General features: G+C 63.6%; 1 protein-coding gene and 1 long non-coding RNA gene across 4 annotated transcripts; both read left to right on the top strand.

Annotated features, from left to right (window-relative positions):
* Nucleotides 1-2,580: 2,580 nt before the first annotated feature.
* CSPG5 (chondroitin sulfate proteoglycan 5) lies at nt 2,581-9,769 on the top strand. Of its 2 annotated transcripts, XR_006162942.1 has the most exons (6): nt 2,581-2,653; nt 4,128-5,376; nt 6,655-6,843; nt 7,695-7,767; nt 8,243-8,642; nt 9,353-9,441. XR_006162942.1 is itself a non-coding variant. In XM_033068217.2 (5 exons), the coding sequence occupies exons 1-5, from the start codon at nt 2,581-2,583 to the stop codon at nt 9,512-9,514; spliced, it is 1,746 nt and encodes a 581-aa protein (XP_032924108.2). In that variant the 3' UTR covers nt 9,515-9,769. The 2 variants fall into 2 exon arrangements, 1 of the variants encoding a protein (XP_032924108.2); XM_033068217.2 differs by lacking the exon at nt 8,243-8,642 and having other exon boundaries at nt 9,353-9,769.
* Nucleotides 9,770-11,431: 1,662 nt separating this feature from the next.
* Nucleotides 11,432-19,307, top strand: LOC116994186. Of its 2 annotated transcripts, none has more exons than XR_004417428.1 (4): nt 11,432-11,520; nt 13,055-13,157; nt 17,875-17,970; nt 19,198-19,307. It is a non-coding gene; the product is annotated as an uncharacterized LOC116994186 (long non-coding RNA). The 2 variants fall into 2 exon arrangements; XR_004417427.1 differs by having other exon boundaries at nt 19,194-19,307.
* Nucleotides 19,308-20,950: the final 1,643 nt, after the last annotated feature.

The following is a 20,950-nucleotide window of genomic DNA, read 5'->3' as shown; positions in this document are numbered from 1 at the left end:
TGACACCAGAGCCCCCGGGATGTCCTGAGGGGACACCGGTGAGGGTGGGAGGGGGATCCCGGGTGGGAGGGGGATCCCTCAGCCCGGGAACACCCCTGGGTGAGGTGCCCCAGGGCTGAGGTGGGACACTGGCCACACAGCCCTCTGGAGAGGAGGAGCTGCTGCTCCAGGACACGCCCGGCCTGTCCCGGGCCGGCCGAGCCTCCGGCCATGGAGGTGTCCAAGGAGTGACCCTGGGTGGGTCCAGGCCTGGTCCTGGGGTCCCTGACAGCCCCCCCAGCCCCCCCAGCTTCCTGCCCCCAGGAGTTACTGTGGATGCTGGAAGCTTCCATGGGCTTTGCTGTGCCCAGGCTCCATCCCAGCCCCATCCCCATTCCCGATCCCACCCAGCTCCATCCCAGCCCCATTCCCGATCCCACCCAGCCCCATCCCCATTCCCAATCCCACCCTCCTGCCCTCGGCTCCCGCTGCCAGGCAGGGACCCCTCACCCCTGGGACCCCCCAGCCCTGGGACCCCCGTGTCCCTTCCCACCCCTTTCCCAGCTGTCACGGCCGTGTCCCCCCATCCGTGCTGGCGGCCCCTCGGCCGGTCCCCTTGGAAACGCATCCAGGGCCGGAAGCCTGGGGAATACTAAGCAGGTGCAGCCCCTTCAATCCCCCTTTGAGAGGGACAGAGCGGGGCTTGTTCCCGGCGCGGAGCCCGGCCAGGAGCCGCGGCTGCCGGGGGGGACGGGGGACCCCCATTCCCAGCGCCCCCAGCCCAGCCCCGGCACTCACGGGGGGGACACGAGGGGATCACGGCCGAGCTGATGTGGGGACACCGAAATGGGGTCCCCAGGGAGCCCCCGGCACTGCCCCGAGCGTCCTGCACTGGGTGTGGGGTATGGGGTGTGTGATGGGGACACCCGAGATGGGGTGCAGGATTTGGGATATGGGATGGGAAATCTGGGCTGCAAGATTTGGGATATGGGATGGGAGATGTGGGATGCAGGATTTGGGACATGGGATGGGAGATCTGGGCTGCAGGATGCAGGATTTGGGACATGGGATGGGAGATGTGGGATGCAGGATTTGGGATATGGGATGGGAGATGTGGGATGCAGGATTTGGGATATGGGATGGGAGATCTGGGCTGCAGGATGCAGGATTTGGGACATGGGATGGAGACCCTGGATCTGGGCTGTCCGATGCAGGATGCCCGAGGCAGGATGCGGCACGCCCGGTGTGGGATGCAGGCTGTGGAGCAGCCATGCCGGACACGTTCCTGCGCTGCAGGTGGAGGTGTCCAAGGACACGCGGTGACCTTGGGGAGCCTCGGCCAGCCGGGAGCTGCTGCGGGCCGCGGGGGATGAGGATCCATGGCGCACGGACAGCGAAGGAGCAGCCGCTGTCCCAGGGGGGGTCCGGGCTGGGACCCCCGAGCAGCGCGGGCTGTCCCCGGTTCCGGCCCAGCACCGCCGCTCCCTGCGGAGGTGGGAGCTGGGCCGGGGGCCGGGGGGTCCGGCTGGCCCCGGCACTGCGAGCCCGGGCACGTCCGCGCCCCTCTCCTCTCCCGGCTCTGCCCCGGCTGCACACGGACACTGCTGCTGGGCCCGGAGCAGCCCCTGCCCGTTGGGGACAGCCAGCCCACGGCCCGCGGGGACAGGTCACCCTGACCGAGGCCGTGGTGGCAGCTGGTGGCACTGGACCAGTCTGGCTCTGGGGCGCCCAGGCGGGGCAGGAGGGTCCCAGCCGAGCCTGGGGTCTGTGCCCGGGGGTCTGAGCGGTCACAGCCCCGGGCGGGCGCAGGGTGGGGTCCCCCCGCCCCGGCTGCGGGTGCTGCGGAGGTCCCGGTGCCGGTGCAGGGACGGGTCCCCGCCCCGAGCAGGAGCAGTTCGGGGGGTCAGAGAGGGGATCCGGCGCTGGGCGATCCCGGACACGTTCCCCCGCTGCTGCGGCTGCCAGGACGTGCCTCGGTGTCCTCCTGCAGGAATGCGGGGTCGGGGTGCCGGGACGTGTCCCCAGTGTCCCCCAGGGACAGCGGTGGGAGGATGTGCCCTCTGTGTGCCCTGCCCCAGGGATGCTGGTGCGGGGATGTGTCCCCGGTGTCCCTCCCCGAGGATGGCTCTGCTGGGGGCTCCGGGGGTGTCCCCACCCCGATGTTGCCGAAATGTGTCCCCGCTGCCCCCAAGAGGATACCAATGCTGGGGGGGGCAGGGTGTGTGTCCCGCGGTGTTGGGGGTGTCGGGATGTGCCCCGGTGTCCCCCTCCGGGGATGCCGATCCCGGGGGGCACCGGGCTGTGTCCCCCGATCCCGGGGGGCACCGGGCTGTGTCCCCCGATGCTGGGGGCACCGGGGCGTGTCCTCCCCGACGCTGGCGGTCCCGGGATGCGCCCCCGGCGCTGCCCGCGGGGTGCCGGGGGGGTGCCGTGCCCGTGCCCGGAGCCGCCGCCGCGTCCGCGGTCCCGCCCCCGCCGCCCGGCCCGGCCCCCCGGCTCGGCGCGGCTCCGCTCGGCTCGGCGCGGCTCGCTCGGAGCGGGGCGGGCGGAGCCGCTGCCGGTGGCGGCCCCGTGGCGGAGCCGGGGTCCCTCCATGCCGCCATGGCCCCCCGCGCCCCCCGCGCCCCCCGCGCCCCCCGCGCCCTGGCCCTGCTGCTGGCGATCGGCGCCCTCGGTGCGTACCGGGACCGGGGACACGGGATGGGCACGGGGGGGGCGGATCCCGGGGCGGGGGGGATCCCCCGGGTGGGGAGCGGCGGGGGGGGCTGCGGGGTGGGGGGGATCCCATTGCCGGGGCTGGATCCCATTGCCGGGGGCTGCAGCCCCGGGGGAAGGTGGATCCCCCTGGGCGGGGGTCGGATCCCACTGCGGGGGGGCGATGGCATCGATCCTGCGCCGGGGGCTGGATCCCCTTTATGTGGGGGGGCATCTGCAGGAGCCAGGAAAGGGCTGGATCTCCTTGCAGGGCGGGCGGGATCCCCTTGCCGGGGGCCGGATCCCTTGCTTGGGGCTGGATCCCCTTGCTGGGGCTGGATCCCCCTGGAGGAAGGGCTGGATCCCCCTGGAGAAGGGCTGGATCCCCCTGGAGAAGGGCTGGATCCCCCTGCCGGGGCCGGATCCCTTGCGGCAGGGGCTGGATCCCCGCGTGTGTCGGGGAAGCATCTGCAGGAGCCAGGGAAGGGCTGGAGCCCCTTGCAGGGGGAGCGGATTCCCTTGCAGGGGCTGGGTCCTCTCGGGATGATGATGGGGTGTACTTGCAGGAAGCGGAGGGGGTTGGATCCCCCTGGAAGGGGCTGGATTCCATTGCAGGGGGAGTTGATACCCTTGGGAAGGGGCTGGGTACCCTTGCAGGGAGCCGGATCCTGTTGCAGGGGCCGGATCCCCTTGCAGGGGCGGGATCTGGTTCTGTGTACGGGGTGCACTTGCTCGAACCGAGGAGGGCTCGATCCGCTTGCAGGGGCTGGATCCCGCTGTGGGGAGGGCTGGATCGTGCTGTGTGTCTGGACGGACATGCGGGAGGCAGAGAGGGCTGATCCCCTCGGAAGGGGCTGGATTCCATTGCAGAGGGGCTGATCCCGCTGCAGGGGCTGATCCCGCTGTGTGTAGCGGCTGCAGCCGCAGCAGTCAGAGGGGCTGGACCCCTGGCAAAGAGAGACGGATCCATGGGGCGGGGAGGGCGGCTGGATCCCATTGCAGGGCTGGGGGTATGGAGTGTCCTTACAAGAGCCACAGGGCTGGATCTGTTTGGGGGGGGGCTGGATCCCCGTGTGGGGGGCTGATTTCTTTGGGGGAGGGCTGGCTCCCCTCGCAGTGGGGGCTGGATCCATTGGAGGAAGGACTGGATCCCTCTGCAGGGGGATGGATCCCCTTGAAGGGCAGCTTGGCTTGGGGGGGCTGTGCTGAGGGGGGTGTCACAGAGTTGGGTGTGGGGGCACCCGCAGAGCTGGGAGCTTCTGTGGGGCTCACCCCCTCAGTGCCCGGGAGATTCCAGGATTCGGGTGCAGCCCCCTCTGCCCCCCCAGCTCCTTGTCGTGGCGCTGGTGGGTGCAGATGGAGCAGGAGGGACCTGTTGGACCCCCCCGGGCTGCCGCGTCCTCCAGGGGTGCGGGGGCACCTCTGACACCTCCTTCTCTCCTTGCCCACACCAGCATCCGCGTGGCCCCCCCAAAACTCCAGCGCTGGCGAGGGGAGAGCCTGGGAGGGCTCGTTGGAGAGCAGCCCCCCGAAATGGGACCTGGCGAGTGGAGACCCCCCGGGGGGACCCAGCAACAGCACGAGCGCCGGGGGGGCCGCGGCCGGACCCCAGCTAGAGCCCCCCGGGGCGGGCACGGCCACCACCGAGCCCTCGGCCGTGCCCGAGGGGTGCCCGGGCTGCACCGGCGAGGGCGAGGCCAGCGCTGTGCCCCCGCGGGCCGTGACCTGGCCCGGGGACGGGGGCCCGGTGCCGGTGGCCCTGGGCAGCCCCGAGGAGCCGGGCAGCGGTGATCGGCCCACGCCGGCCTCCCCGCCCGGCCCGGGGGGTTTCGGGGGGCTGCCGGCCGCCCTGCCCAGCCCCCCCGGCCCCCAGCTCGCCACCGGCTCTGCCGAATCCGACCTGCTGCTGGCGGCCGGGGGCTCGGCCGCGCCGCGGACCCCCGTGCTGGGCGAGCCCAGCCCCGTGCCCGCCGCCGGGGGGGACTCGGGGGCTGCCCCGGAGCTCTGGGCCGCCGCCTCCAGCCCGGCCCCGGCGCAGGGGGCCCGCGGCTGGACCGACCTGACGTGGCTGCAGGAGCCCATCACCGCCGCCACGGGCCCGGCCAAGCCCCCGGCGGACCGGACGGGCTCGGACATCATCGACGTCGACTACTACGACCTGTTCGAGGGGGGCGAGGGACTGGGGGGCTTCCCCGGGGGCGGCCGGGGCGCGGCCGGCTCGGCGCGGCGGAGAGAGCCCGAGGGGGCGGCCACGCCCTGGGCCCTCCACGAGCTCTACGACGACTTCACGCCCTTCGACGACGCCGATTTCTACCCCACCACCTCCTTCTACGCCGACGGGGACGACGAGGAAGAGCTGGAGGACGAGGAGGAAGACGAGGAGGAGGAAGACGGGGGGCTGGAGGACGAGAACGGCTACCGGCCGCCAGCCTCGGCCGTGCCCGGCGCCGCTCCGGCCCCGCAGGAGCCCCGGCCCACCGGGCACCGAGCCGCGGCCCCGCCGCCGCCGCCCGGGCTGCCCGGGGTGAGCCCCACGGCCTGGCCGCGCCCGGGGGAGCGGGGCCCGCCCGACAACGGCTCCGAGTGCCGGAGCGGGTACGTGCGGCACAACAGCTCCTGCCGCTCCCTCTGCGACCTCGTCCCCAGCTACTGCCACAACGGCGGCCAGTGCTACCTGGTGGAGAGCCACGGGGCCTTCTGCCGGTAAGGGACGGGGCCCCGGGGGCTGGGGGCTCGCCATCCCGGGGCTCACTGTCCCCTGCACCCCATCCTGGGGCTCACTGTGCTCTGCACCCCATCCCGGGGCTCACTGTCCCCTGCACCCCATCCCGGGGCTCTCCACCCCCGGTCTTTCCATCCCCTGCACCCCATCCCCACGTTCTCCATTCCCATGTATCTGATTCCCAGCCTTTCCCATCCCTTGTGCAGCCTCACCCCCAATCTCTCCATACTCTGTGCATCCCATCCCTGGGCTCTCCACCACCGTGCACCCCATTCACAGCGTTTCCATCTCCCTGCACCCCATTCACAGTGTTTCCATCTCCCTGCACCCCATTCACAGTGTTTCCATCTCCCTGCACCCCATTCACAGTGTTTCCATCTCCCTGCACCCTATTCCTGGCATCTCCATCCCTTTCACTCCATTCCTAGTCTGTCCAACCCATTACAACCCATGAGCTCTCCAAAGGAGCTCATTCCTTGGCTCTCCATTCCCTCTGCCCCATCCCTGGGCTCTCCATCCTCCCGGCCTGGCATCCTCAGTCTTTCCATCCATTGTGTACCCCACTCCCCACCTCTCCATCCTCCTTGGACTCTCCATCTCCATGCACTCCATTCCCAGTCCCTCCATCCTCCATGCACCTCATTCCTGAGCTCTCCATTCTCTCTGCTCCATCCCTGTGCTCTCCATCCCCCTGACACCCCATTCCCAGTCTTTCCATCCTTTGTCCGTTCCGTTCCGAACCTCTCCATCCCTTTGGCACCCCATTCCCGGGCTCCCCATGCCCCGCAGCCCCAGCCCCATCCCTCGGGGACTCGCGGGGGTTTCCCTGCCCCCCGAGCGGCGGCTGGGCAGGAATTAGGTCAGGGCCGCGCAGCCGAGGCTGCGGGGCGGCCGCGCTAATCGGCCCCGGCAGATTGCGCCCGGGAGGCGATGCCGGCTGTGCCGCACGCACCGGGACGTGCCCTGCGGCTGGCACCGAGCCCGCCCGCTCGGGGGGACGCGGGGACCCCGTCCTGCTCCCGCCGCCGCTGGGGCTGCAGGTCGCTGGTGCGGGGCCACCAGCACCGTGTGCGAGACCCCGACCCCGCTCCCGGCCACCCCCAGTGTCCCCGTGTCACTCGGTGTCACCCCCGTCGGGGACCCCCCCAGACACGCGTAACCCCCCAGGTACAAACAGTGCATCTCTGTGGGTCGGGGGCTCGTTTTGGGGCGGGGGGCGCGTTCGGGGCGGGGATGGCTCTGAGCGCGTCCCCCGGCAGGTGCAACACGCAGGACTACACGTGGCACAAGGGCACACGCTGCGAGTCCATCGTCACCGACTTCCAGGTGATGTGCGTGGCCGTGGGCTCGGCCGCGCTCGTGGTGCTGCTGCTCTTCATGCTCACCGTGTTCTTCGCCAAGAAGCTCTACCTGCTCAAGACGGAGAACAGCAAACTGCGCAAGACCAAGTGAGTGACGGGGACACCCCCAGCCCGTCCCTTTGGCGTCACCGGGACCCCCGGTGCCGCTGGGGACGCCGTGAGGGTGGGTGGGAAAGCTGCCGGGGGCGGGAGGCGTGGATGTGGCTCCTGCTCCACCGCTAATCCCTTAAAGCTGCTCCTGACTGGCACCAGTTAATCTGCTTCGCCGGGAGCTGGGACACCGGCTGGGCTGCCATCGGGGACGGTCCGGCTGGGGGGGACAGGGAAGGGTTTGGGGTCACCCCCCTCCTCAGCCACTGCTGCCCAGCTCCCGGAGGAGGGAGCCTTCCCAGCCCGGTCCCTAATGAGCTGTTAATTAGTGTTTGGAAATGCCAAGTGTAATTAGCAGGGAAGCTCCGTGCCAGCTCCCGGGTCTCCCTCTCCAGCCCTGCCCCGGGCTCCCCTTCCCGCTCTCCTGCCCAGAGCCCAGCTACCCCAAAACCCCTCAGCTGGGGGCACCGAGCTCCCCAAAATGCCACGCTGGGCTCGTTTAGCCCCAGCTCCATCCCTGGGGATATTTAACCCTCAAAACTCCAGAGTTCCGGCCATTTAAGCCCACAGGCCTCCATCTCTGGTTGCACCAAGTCCCCAAGCCCCCAAACTTGGAGACGTTGAGCTCCCCAAGTCCTCAGAGCTGGGGGTGTAAAACCCCAAACCCGCAGAGGAGGGAAGATTTATCCCTCCAAAGCCCTTGGATCTGGCGGGATTTAGCCCAGACTTCCACCCCCGGGGACATTTACCCCCCCAGACCTCCAGTTTGGGACCCCCCAAAGCGGGGCCACCCCAAACCGTGGGCGGGGGCTGGGCGGGGTCCTGCTCTCACCGCTGCTCTCCTGCAGATACCGCACCCCGTCCGAGCTGCACAACGACAACTTCTCCCTCTCCACCATCGCCGAGGGCTCCCACCCAAACGTAAGGAGCTGTGTGACACCTTCCCCCCGTCCCCCTTCCTACCCCAGCCCTGTCCCTCTGCCTGGTGACCTCTGCCCCGCTCCGTGATCCCAGCGCTGCTCTCCTGTCCCCATCGTGCCGTGGTCACAACTCTGTCCCCTCGCCGGTCGGTCCCCAGTGACCTAAACCGGACCTAGGCCAGGCACGGGGGCAGTGTCACCGCTCTGTCCCCTCCTGCCTGTGCGGGAGCCACCATCCCGAGCTGCCGATGGCTTTGGCTCCGCGTGTGGGTGGCAGGGGTGGCTGTGCCGCAGTTTTCAGGGAGGGGACAGCCGGGGCAGACCGTGCTCCCTGGCTGTGGCATCACTGGGCAGGACCAGCGGATGACTGCGGGTGCAGGAGGATGACTCGCTCCGGGATGCTGCCGTGGTTGGGATTCACCCTCCGGCATCCCCCGGGATGCCCTCCCAACCTCCTGTCTTTCGACTCGGAACAGAGAGAAGCGAAGGGCTTTGCGGAGCGCGAGCCGGAGGAGGAGCGTAGGTCCCTTTAGCCTTTCCCCACCCATGGCCGCTGTTCCCCGTCTTCCGAGCGCCTTTAGCAGCCGTAGCCCTGGCCGGAGGCTCCGGGGCCGGCCCCTCCCCGCTGCCGACAGGATGAACCTCGGGATGAACTCGGTGCCGGGCTCTGACACGTCCCTCGTCCCCTCCGGAGCTGGAGGGTTCGGCACGCGGTGCCCGGGACGCAGCACTGCGAGGATGAGGAGGGGTCAGCAGGGCCAACGCCCCTGGGTTTTTGGGGGTCCAGCAGCGGTGGAGCCGATGCCGCCAGCTCCGGACCGGCCGGACGTCGCTGCCCAGGAGATGGAGAATCCTGTCCTTGTGTGACAGCGGCCCGTGGGTGTCCCTGTCCCTCCGCCGCTCTCCAAGTGGCACCGGGAGCACCGGGGCCCGCCCTGGCAGCCCCCGGCCAGCGCCCATCCTGCCCCAGTGCGGGACCGTGCGGGCACAGCCGGAGCCCGCCGTGCTGCGGGACCGTGCGGGCACAGGCGGAGCCCTCAGTGCTGCGGGACCGTGCGGGCACAGCCGGAACCCGCCGTGCTGCGGGACCGTGCGGGCACAGCCGGAGCCCGCCGTGCTGCGGGACCGTGCGGGCACAGCCGGAGCCCGCCGTGCTGCGGGACCGTGCGGGCACAGCCCGGCCCTGGCGCGGGGAGATGCTCAGGGGGAACATCGGGAACAGAGAGGCGTGCCCGGCTTTGCCAGCGGCGCGGGGCACCGGCTGTACGCTGAGAACCGCAATAAACCCAACCCCTGTGGCCTCCTCCGGCACTGGCTGATTGTCGCGGGGCTGGGGAGAGAATTCGGGAGGGGACGAGGGCGGGGTGGCCGCGGGGATGTGCCCGTGGCTGGCACAGGCTCCTAGGCTGGCACGGCTCGAGGCGCCGGTGGCTCTGGGACCCGCGGGGGGGTCGGACCCTGTCCCCCCGCCCGGAGCACCGCGATGTCCCCAGTGCCACCATCGGAGCTGGGGAGGGGACATTTGTGTGCCGGGGGTCAGCGCTGCCCCCATCACCGCCCTGCCCTGACCCCGCTCTCTCCCGCAGGACGATCCCAGCGCTCCCCACAAGCTGCAGGACTCGCTGAAATCCTGCCTGAAGGACGAGGAGCCCTTCAACATCCACAACTCGACGTCGCCCAAGCACGAGGGCGGCAAAGGGGAGCAGGAGGCGGGGGAGCTGAACTGCCTGCAGAACAACCTGACGTGAGCGCCGGGGCCGGGGGCGCGGGGCCAGGCTCGCCCCGCACCCTCCTCCCGCCCCGCCTGCCCCTTCCCGCTCCGTGGCATGCTTTGGTGTGTTTTGTACAGAGGAAATCGAAAATTCCAGTAATAATTCGGCCGTGTCGTGGGGGGTGTTTGGTTCGTGCTCCGTGTTTCTCGCTTGGGTTCGTTCCGCGCTGTGATTTCTAAACCTTTGCCGTTCCGCAACTGACTTTTTTTGTACTTTTGCCCCACTTTTTTTGAAATACAGGTAAAAACAACAAAAAGGAGGAAAAAAAAAAAAAAGGAAGATCTTGAAATAAATAAACCTTTTTTTTTTTAAAGTTAAGCCTCTTGCCGGTGCCTGCGATCTCCCGACATGGACAATTCATGTGTCCGGGCAGGGATTCAGTCCCTGCTTCCACAGGGTCCCATTTGAGCATCACCCTGGGTGCCGGTCCCCACCTTGTCACCCTCTCCAGGCACCTTCCTGCCTCTGCGGGCCAGGGGTGCAGCACGTCCTGCCAGCCTGGACACCCCGGGAGCAGATGGACACCCGGGATGCCTGCTGGAGGTGCCTGGGCTGCTCCGGGGATTGCTCCATCCCCATCCCTGACCCCGCGATGGGTCCCCCCAAACAACCAGGCTGCACACGGGGATGCTGGACAGTGGCGCTGCCCAGGAGGCCAGCGGGATTTGGGCTGAAACGCCCCAGGGTTGTCACCCCCAGCTCCCAATTTCCACCTGCGTGGAGAAGAATCAGCGCCACTGTCCCAGTGGCTTTGGCAAGGTCAGGCTGGCCCTGTCACCATCCCTCTGGGATAGAGCAGGGAGCAGGGATCTCTCCCCAGGGATGCAGCACGGATCTCTCCTCTGGGATGGAGCAGGGATCTCTCCCCCTGGGATGGAGCAGGGATCTCTCCCCAGGGATGCAGCAGGGATCTCTCCCCCTGGGATGGAGCAGGGATCTCTCCCCAGGGATGCAGCAGGGATCTCTGCCCTGGGCTGGAGCAGGGATCTCTCCCCTGGGATGGAGCAGGGATCTCTCCTCTGGGATGGAGCAGGGATCTCTCTCCTCATTGATGGAGCAGGGATCTCTCCCCAGGGATGGAGCAGGGATCTCTCCCCTGGGATGCAGCAGGGATCTCTCCCCAGGGATGGAGCAGGGATCTCTCCCCTGGGATGGAGCAGGGATCTCTCCCCAGGGATGGAGCAGGGATCTCTCCCCTGGGATGGAGCAGGGATCTCTCCTCAGGGATGGAGCAGGGATCTCTCCCCAGGGATGGAGCAGGGATCTCTCCCCTGGGATGGAGCAGGGATCTCTCCCCTGGGATGGAGCAGGGATCTCTCCCCTGGGATGGGGCAGGGATCTCTCTCCTCATTGATGCAGCAGGGATCTCTCCCCTGGGATGGAGCAGGGATCTCTCCCCTGGGATGGAGCAGGGATCTCTCCTCATTGATGCAGCAGGGATCTCTCCCCTGGGATGGAGCAGGGATCTCTCCCCTGGGATGGGGCAGGGATCTCTCTCCTCATTGATGCAGCAGGGATCTCTCCCCTGGGATGGAGCAGGGATCTCTCCCCAGGGATGCAGCAGGGATCTCTCCCCAGGGATGGAGCAGGGATCTCTCCCCAGGGAACCCCAGCGCTCCCACCCCCTCCCCTCCGGCCGCGGCTCCGTGTTGCTTCCAGCATGAACCGATTTCTCCTGGAGACGGATTCATGCAGGTGCCGCACTCCGGCTGCTCGGGAGAGAGGCCATGAATCCATCAATCACCGCGGTATTCAGTGTGCGGCACTCGGGGCTGCAGCCGGAGCTCTCCGGGGACGGGCGGGAGCCGAAGCCGCAGCTCCGCGTGGATCGGATGCTCCCGGTGCGTCCTGTGGGCCGCTAAATAATGAATTCTCGGCTTGCTCGGGGAGATTAAAAGCTGAGGAGCGGTGGCAGGAGCCGGCAGTCGATCCCCGTGGTTTGGTCTTTGCCATTCCCCTCCCAGCACGGAGCTCTGGGACAGGTAAAACCACGGATAAAGCACTGGGAACGTGGAGACAGCAATAAAAAGGGTGGGACAGGGGGAGAGGGATAATGTGGTGGTGGAGCAGGCAGAGAGGAGGAAACCCCGAGGAAATGTGGGGTGGGGATAAACTTCCCGTGGGACAGGGAGGGAGGGAAAGGGAGCTGGAGTGGGATGAGCATGGCTGTGATGGGAAAGGATCTGTGCTTGTGTGTGAGGAGAAATGGCTGTGTAAGGACAGGGATGCTGGACGGGATTGGGGATCCCAGAATGATGTGAGAGGGGATTGGGGATCCCAGAATGAGGTAGGGTTGTGGGTACACAGGACAGAGGAGAGAAGGAGCGCTGCAGGGTGGAGAAGGCCAGCCCTCACCTTCAGCTGCCCTGAGGAACTCAGCAAGGTGGGGTGCAGGGAGCACAGAGTGAGCCCAGCCAGGGCTCTGGGGGGATCTGGAATCCGTCTGCTCCTCACTGGGATCCTCCCTCATGGTGCCTGTGGCTCTGTCCAGCCTGGCACTGCCTGGGGACATGCTGGCCATGGTGTCACCGTGGAGATGAGGCTGGCACAGCCCACTGGGGACAGTGGCACCATGGAACTGAGGGTGACATGGCACAGCCCCTCCATCCCCCTGGGTGGTGTCACTGTGCAGGTGAGGCTGGCACACACACCGTGCACAGTGTCACCAAGGAGCTGAGGGGGACATGGCCCAGACCCTCAGCCCTGGCACAGCCCAGCCATCCTGGAGCTGCCGTGGCTGCACACAGAGGTGCCCGCCTTGGAGGGGTGCCCACATTGCCGATTCTGTCCCTTCCAAGGAGCCCCCGAGCCGGGTGGGCAGCAGGGGGACTGTCCCCTCCGCAGGTGGCTCTGTCCGGGCTCTGAGGGATCACCCACAGAGGAATCCTGCACTCAGGAGCCATCCTCAGCCCCAGCCGCTCACCCCTGGGCTGGAGGGACTTACTGGGATCCAGGACAAAACTGGGTCACAAGGATTTGAGCAGGTTTAAGGATGCTCCTGCAGGTTGGGAGCTCTGTGGGGGGATTTGTCCCCCTGTCCCCGTGCTCTGGGGGGTTGCTCTGAGCCCCTCACTCCCCCAGCTCTGTCAGACCCCACTCACCTTCCCGGTGTGCTCCTGTCCCCACGGGAAGGCGCAGCCTCGGCTCTGGCTCGGGGGTCGGGGTCCCTCGCTGTGCCCGCGGTGCCAGCCCAGCCCAGGCTCTCATCCCTGTCCTCCCCAGCGAGGGAGGAGCTCTGCAGGGCACACGGGTGATCCCAGGGCTCCCCGAGCTGATTTCACGGGCCCTGGGGAGGAATTCACCTCCCAGCCAGCAAAGCAACACATGGGCTTTAATCACAGGCCTAATCACCGGGCTGCAGAGAGGCCAGAGAGCTATTAAATTTCGATGCTTGGCTGGTTTGCGGGGAGGGGAGATGCCCATTGTGGCCGGGAGGGCTGGCACGGGATGCGGGACGGGAGCTGGCAGCAGCACTGGGCTGCCCTCCTCTCCCCGCCGTCCTCTTTTCTCTCGCAGACACAAAACAGGATTGGAGCCACGACCCCCAGACAAGGAGCCTTTCTTCCCTTGACAAGCTCCGGCTGCCTGAAACAAAATACCCGGAGTTGGGATCCATTGGGTGAGTCCTCATTCACCAAACGGGACCCAGTCCTGATTCACTGACCAAGAATCCACACTCGTGGTTTGAGCCCACATTGATCAGCCAAGAGCCCACACTCATGGCCTGAGCCCACACTCATGGCCTGAGCCCACACTGATGGTCTGAGCCCACATCCATGGTCTGAGCCCACATTGATGGTCTGAGCCCACATCCATGGTCTGAGCCACACTCATGGCCTGAGCCCACATTGATGGTCTGAGCCCACATCCATGGTCTGAGCCCACATCCATGGCCTGAGCCCACACCCATGGGCTGAGCCACATCCATGGTCTGAGCCCACACTCATGGCCTGAGCCACACTCATGGTCTGAGCCCACACTCATGGTCTGAGCCCACATCCATGGCCTGAGCCCACATCCATGGTGTGAGCCCACATTGATGGCCTGAGCCCACACTCATGGCCTGAGCCCACATTGATGGCCTGAGCCACATCCATGGCCTGAGCCACATCCATGGACTGAGCCACATCCATGGCCTGAGCCCACATCCATGGCCTGAGCCACATCCATGGCCTGTGCCACACTCATGGTCTGAGCCCACACTCATGGCCTGAGCCCACATCCATGGCCTGAGCCCACATCCATGGCCTGAGCCCACACTCATGGTCTGAGCCCACATTGATGGCCTGAGCCCACATCCATGGCCTGAGCCACACTCATGGTCTGAGCCCACACTCATGGTCTGAGCCCACATCCATGGTCTGAGCCACATCCATGGCCTGAGCCACACTCATGGTCTGAGCCCACACTCATGGTCTGAGCCCACATCCATGGCCTGAGCCCACATCCATGGTGTGAGCCCACATTGATGGCCTGAGCCCACATCCATGGGCTGAGCCACATCCATGGCCTGAGCCACACTCATGGTCTGAGCCCACACTCATGGTCTGAGCCCACACTCATGGTCTGAGCCCACATCCATGGCCTGAGCCCACATCCATGGTGTGAGCCCACATTGATGGCCTGAGCCCACACTCATGGCCTGAGCCCACATTGATGGCCTGAGCCACATCCATGGCCTGAGCCCACATCCATGGCCTGAGCTACATCCATGGACTGAGCCACATCCATGGCCTGAGCCCACATCCATGGCCTGAGCCACATCCATGGCCTGTGCCACACTCATGGTCTGAACCCACACTCATGGCCTGAGCCCACATCCATGGCCTGAGCCCACATTGATGGCCTGAGCCCACACTCATGGCCTGAGCTCACATCCATGGCCTGAGCCACATCCATTCTCTGAGCCCACACTCAGCATCTGAGAGCCTCCATCACTGGCTGACTCCTGATTCAATGGCCAAAATTCCCAGCTCTCCACCCGAATATTGATTCACCAACCAATTTTCTAAATTCACCAGGTGCTGCTCAGGAGCACGGAGGGCTGGAGAAGGAGGTGGCAGCATCTCAGAGGTCCCTGTCACACCCCAGCCTGTGCTCAAAACCTCTGGTGCAGGATGCTGCTCCTTTGGGATTACAGGTTGGTCTGTCCCTCCCTGAGGTGCCAGGAGCTGGCAGTGCCATCTGTGTCCCTTGTCCCCTTTTAGACCTTTCTGGAGCATCCCTGACCCCAGCACAGTGTTATGTGTGAACCCCTGGGTGCTTCCCACTGAGCCAAAGGTTTGGGAGGGGCCAGGTCCTGCAGGTCACTGTGGGGAGCTCCTGGGAGCAGCTCTGGTGACATCCCAGTGCTCCCACCATGCTGGGCTCTCTCCTGGCTGGGAGGAGCCCTTCACTGGTAACTGTGCAGCCAGAGAGCACCGGGATCCTGGTATTTAGTGCTGGGAAATACCAATTACTCCATCACTCACAGCCTGGCTGTAAGAGGGAGCAATTCCAGCATTAAACTGACTCTGCACTGGATTTAAAGAGAGCAGAAAAGCAAAATCCTCTTAACTTGGTGAACTGTAAAATGCCCAGTGTGGGAACGAGGAGCTGGGCATGCGCCCGCCGAGGCCAGGGCAGCCCCAGCACGGCGTCACCGCTGCACTGGGCTGACTGGTGCCACTGGGAGAGGGCCAGAGCAGGGCACGGCCAGCAGCAGCACCACAGACTGCTTGGGAACGTAGGGACAGCAGCAGAACTGGCCAGGGCTGAGTGTGACCCAACCCTCATGAGAAAGGGGGAAAACAGAAATAAGGGGCGCTGAGATGTTTGGAGAGCAGGAAGCAGGATCTGGTGGGAGGCAGGTTTAAAAGTGAAAGGGGTTAAGGAGACTGGCAGGGCTTCAGAGGAACGCTGCAAGCAGCACACACAGGAGCCATCCCAGTAGGAAACGGAGCAGGAACCAGCCTGGCTGCATCACAAACTCCTCACTGACCTCAGGCTCGAGAAAAAAGGTTTATGGCAAGTGGGAACTAGGGCAAATTGCTAAGGACAGTGACAAGGGGAGCACAGGCATGTGGGCAGACATCAGAAAGGCCAAATTGAGATGGAAATAGGGAGCAATCATTAAGGAGAAAAAGAAAAGGCTCCATCAGCCAGGAGAAGGAGGAAGGGAGCGTTGGTCTGGACCCAGGGAAGGAGGAAGGCGGCTGGCAAAGGAGGCTGAGAATTCAACGGGATCACTGGCTTGTTTTAAAACCTTTTAGAAGGTTTTAAAGGCTGATAGCCCAGCCTTGAGAGGTGCCAAGTGCCAGCAGATGCCCACCACAATAATGAGGCGCTGTGCTGCCACCGAGAGCGGGACTGCAGAAATGGGAAAATTAAACAGCACACCCAGACTGCTTCTGACTCTCAGAACCCCCTCCTGGGGGGCTTGGAAAACCAGCCAAAGGCACCTGAGAGCTGTTAGGGAGAAACCAGTCAAAGGCACCTGAGAGCTGTTTGGCAGCACAGGGATGGCAGAGGGTTTACAAGAGCCAGTCCAGTTTGGGGTGTGTCAGGTAAGGAAAGATGGAAGCCATGGCAGAAAGTCCAGGAGGAGCAAGAAGGGAAATCCAGGAAAGAGTGGTGGGGAGAACTGGAGACCCAGGGAGAGGTGGGAACAGTGTCTGAAGGACCCCACACCTCCCTGACAGGAGGGGCAGCTGGGTGGGGTCGGGCTCTGCTCCCAGGGAACAGGGACAGGACTGTGCCAATGGTTCAGGATGGATATTGGGAAAATCCCTCTGTGGAAAGGGCTGTCCAGCCCTGGCACAGCTGCCCAGAGCAGCTGTGGCTGCCCCTGGATCCCTGGAAGTGTCCCAGGCCAGGCTGGACAGGGCTGGGAGCAGCCTGGGACAGTGGGAGATATCCCTGGAATGGGATGAATTTTAAGGTCCCTTCCCACCCACCCAACTCCAGAACTCACTGTTTCAATCTATTTATGAAATTTGCATCTATTAAAGGAACGTGAAGCCACCCTGCAGGAGCAGCCAGGAGTCTCCATCACCTTTTGCTGGGAGCTACAAAAATGCAGTGTGAAAATGCAGCTCTGGTGTCAGAGCTGAGAATTTCAGTTCTGGAGGAAGAGCTGAGGAAGAGACAGCAGATGGGACACTGTGCTGGGCTGAGGAGCATGGAGAGGCAGTGAGACAGCACTGGCTGCCAGGGCACACAAGGCCAGCCACACTTGGTGGGGTTTTCTCACAAAAGGGGAGATTTCAGGAAGGATTTGGAACAAAATGCAGAGATTCTTTTGTAGCTTCCTAACTGCAGCTCTGCATGGTGGTCCAGGCCTGGGACACAGGTGTGGGGGTCTCTGCAGGTCTCTGCTGTCCTCAGGCTGCTGAATGTTGGACATGGGATGGGTGGGAACAGGAGAGGGCAGGGAAAAGGAGAAAAGGAGCTGTGGGGGCTGGCAGGGGGAGAGGGAAGTGCTGCAAAGTGAGGTCTAAGGGAGAGGGGAAAAGCAGGATGGGGCAGAAGGAGGAGAAGGGGCAGCCAAAGGGGCAAGGAGAGCGAGGATGAGGAGGCACAGAGGGTCTGGCAGAGGGCAGAGCTGGACACCTGGATCTGGGAGAGGGGACAGCACTTTCCCTGCTGGCTTGGCTCCCACTCTGCTCTCAGGAGCTCAGCAGGTCCCCTGAGCTCAGGAACTTCACACTGAGACAGCTCTGCTGTGAGATCCCTGCTGGCCTCAGCACGTTCCCAGGGATTCTCCAGGCTCCTCTGGAAAAGGCCTGGACACCCCTCGTGGAGAGGCAGTGGCATTTTGCTTTCAAATGGCCGAGTGGATTTTAAAGGTGAGCTGGAAATGGAATCCAAAGCGATTTGTGTTTCTTTAGGAAGGCAGTGAATTGTTCAGCCATGAGCAGCAGGGGTGGAGCAGGGGAGAGGCCTGGGGACACAGGGATGGGGAGTGGGAACGGGGGCTGGAGGAAATGCCAGGAGAGGCTGTGGAGCTGAGGGGTTGTGGGAGCAGGCAGGACACATATCTGCCAGGGAAGGTTGGAGCTGAGCACATTTTGCTGGCGGCAGGTGTTGCTTCATCTGAGCGACCTCTCCGGCTCCCTCCGGCCTCATGCTCAGTGATCCTGCTTTTCTTCCACCACAAATGTCAGCCCAGCTCTCCCCTCCTTCTGCCAGAGCTGTGCAGCAGCTTTATCAGCTCACTCCTCATCATTTTCCCCAACATTTTTCACAGTTGCTCCTTTCACTGACATACATTTGTTTACATGGATACAAGCAAGCAAAAAGATTTAAAGTGGGAAAAAATAAACATTGATTTCCTGAATTTTTCTTGTGTTTTCCAGCTGTATCAGTCTCCCTTGAAACCTTACAGCACAAGGAACACCTCGAGGTGAGAGTAACTCCATCCTGAAGATTTGGCCTCAGGCAAACAGTGGAAGGTAAAGGAAGGAACTGATGCTGCTCCGTGTTTTTGTCGGAGCCTTTTAAAGGCAGCTCAGGTGTCCTGGCCATTTTACCATATTTAATTTAAAAATCCATATTTATTTTCCTTGTCCCATCCTTTGTCCCTGCAGCCCAACCCAAATCACTCCATGATCTGCAGCCTCGGAACCACAGATCAGTGTTTGGAAATACCTGGAGGATTTGGTTTCACTGGCAGCACTTTTCCCAACCCTGCTGAGCTAAAGGACAGGGGAAAGTCCAAAAGGGAAAGTTTTCCCTGAGTTTTCCTAGAGGAAAGGGCTCATGGGGGCTGGAGGCAGCGGGAACATCCCTGCCTGTCCCACCAGATCCATTCCTTGTCACAGGGAGGGACCTCTGGCCTCAGCAATTCTTTTCAGACCCTGGCTCTTGCATTTCTTCAGAGGAATTCAGCACCTGGTCCAGCTCATCCATTATTCCTTCCAGCTGCTCTCTGCTGTGTCAGGGCGGGCATTGAGGAGGTGGAATTTATCCTGGAACAATTTATCCCAGAACATGTCCCATTCTTTTCTTCCCTGGCCATTGACCCGGCCAACATCTGCTCCCGTTAACCCTCGCTGGCCCCACAGCTCTGGTGATCCTTTATGACTCCAGAGCTCTTGGCATTGTGTCAGCAGCAGAAAACCCTCCTTTTGCTGGGGTGGGATGGGATTTGTGCACTGAAATCCATCCTGGATGTCAGCAATAAGCAGCACTCACAGGAGGTTAAGCAAAGTGGTTTTTCCTTAAAAATAATTTTCCACACACTCACATCATGAAACCTGGTGGGTTCAGCTCCCCTTCCCTGCCAGGCTCCTGGGAATCACCTCAAACACTGCAAGATTTATTGGGTTTTTTTGTTCTGCTGTGTTTTACTTTCTACTTTTGGGCACGAATTGCTTTTCACCCACTGCTCTGCCATAGGGGCTCCATTGGATACCTACGGGTCCCATATGGCTCCTCTGGGAAACAGCTCCACCGTAAATCCTGGAAATAGGCACGGAGCAGATGGGAGGGAAGGGGCACCAGTTTTAACAGCAAACCCTCGCTGCCTTCGCACGGTAACAAGTCCTGGGCTGTGGGAAGGAATATATCAGGAAGGACAAGAGGTGTTCTGAGAGACGCAGCCGCACTTTGCATGCGCTTCTGGTCCCTTCCCGCTGGGGAGAGAAAAAAGAGGATTTTCCGTTTCATTTCCAAGGCAGTCCGGGCTCTGCGGCTCCTGAGGGAAGTGCCACAGCGAGGGGAACGAGACAGCGCAGACAAAAGGAGCCGAGCACGGCTCTGCTGGCATACAAATAGAGAAAGGTGGGAACAGAGATGTGTGAGCCAGGTGGGAACAGAGATTTGTGAGCCGGGTGGGAACAGAAACCTGTGAGCCAGGTGGGAACAGAGATGTGTGAGCCGGGCAGGAGCACACACACAGCTCCAGGAGCACACACACAGCTCTGTGAGCCGGGCAGGAGCACACACACAGCTCTGTGAGCCGGGCAGGAGCACACACACAGCTCCAGGAGCACACACACAGCTCTGTGAGCCGGGCAGGAGCACACACACAGCTCCAGGAGCACACACACAGCTCTGTGAGCCGGGCAGGAGCACACACACAGCTCCAGGAGCACACACACAGCTCTGTGAGCCGGGCAGGAGCACACACACAGCTCCAGGACCCTTTCAGGAGCACACACACAGCTCCAGGAGCACACACACAGCTCTGTGAGCCGGGCAGGAGCACACACACAGCTCTGTGAGCCGGGCAGGAGCACACACACAGCTCTGTGAGCCGGGCAGGAGCACACACACAGCTCCAGGAGCACACACACAGCTCCAGGAGCCGGGCAGGAGCACACACACAGCTCCAGGAGCACACACACAGCTCTGTGAGCCGGGCAGGAGCACACACACAGCTCCAGGACCCTTTCAGGAGCACACACACAGCTCCAGGAGCACACACACAGCTCTGTGAGCCGTGCAGGAGCACACACACAGCTCTGTGAGCCGGGCAGGAGCACACACACAGCTCTGTGAGCCGGGCAGGAGCACACACACAGCTCCAGGAGCACACACACAGCTCCAGGAGCCGGGCAGGAGCACACACACAGCTCCAGGAGCACACACACAGCTCTGTGAGCCGGGCAGGAGCACACACACAGCTCCAGGACCCTTTCAGGAGCACACACACAGCTCCAGGAGCACACACACAGCTCTGTGAGCCGGGCAGGAGCACACACACAGCTCTGTGAGCCGGGCAGGAGCACACACACAGCTCCAGGAGCACACATACAGCTCCAGGTTCCTTTCAGGAGCACACACACAGCTCCAGGACCCTTTCAGGAGCACATACACAGCTCCAGGAGCACACATACAGCTCCAGGACCCTTTCAGGAGCACACACACAGCTCCAGGACCCTTTCAGGAGCACACACACAGCTCCAGGACCCTTTCAGGAGCACACACACAGCTCCAGGAGCAGACCCAGGCTCTCAGGGATGCTCTGCAGCCAAGCCCAGTGCTCCAGGACCCAGCACACAGGCAGGCTCTCCCCAGGCTGTCGCAGGAATTCCGGCTCTGGCCACACCAGCACAGGGCAGGGACTGGTTCCTGAACCCCCCGGGCTTCCCAGCTCCCCCAAAGGGTGGCAGAACAAAAGCAAAGCGATTTGGACTTTCAAAGAAGCTTTCAGCTGTGGCTTTCCCAGGACTGGAGGCATGCAGGGAAAGAAGAGAGGCAGCTCCTTTCAGCGAGTCTCAGGAAGGAAGGGGCTGGCACAAGTGGGGTCTGGGGCACACCAGGGGCTCCCGGGAGGGCAGGGTGGGGAATTTAAAAGGGATATAGGGAATTTACAGCAAATATCGGGAATAAGGGCCGGAGAACGGCTGCAGTGCCGCAGCCAAACCCTCACACAGCCCATCTCTCCTACAGGAATCATTCTGTGGTGAGGCAACCCGAGACAAACTT

This window comes from Catharus ustulatus, chromosome 1 (genome assembly GCF_009819885.2).
Source record: "Catharus ustulatus isolate bCatUst1 chromosome 1, bCatUst1.pri.v2, whole genome shotgun sequence".
NCBI classification, from domain to species: Eukaryota; Metazoa; Chordata; class Aves; order Passeriformes; family Turdidae; genus Catharus; species Catharus ustulatus.
The sequence above is the reverse complement of the archived record's forward strand: the minus strand, read 5'-3'. Positions and strand labels throughout refer to the sequence as shown.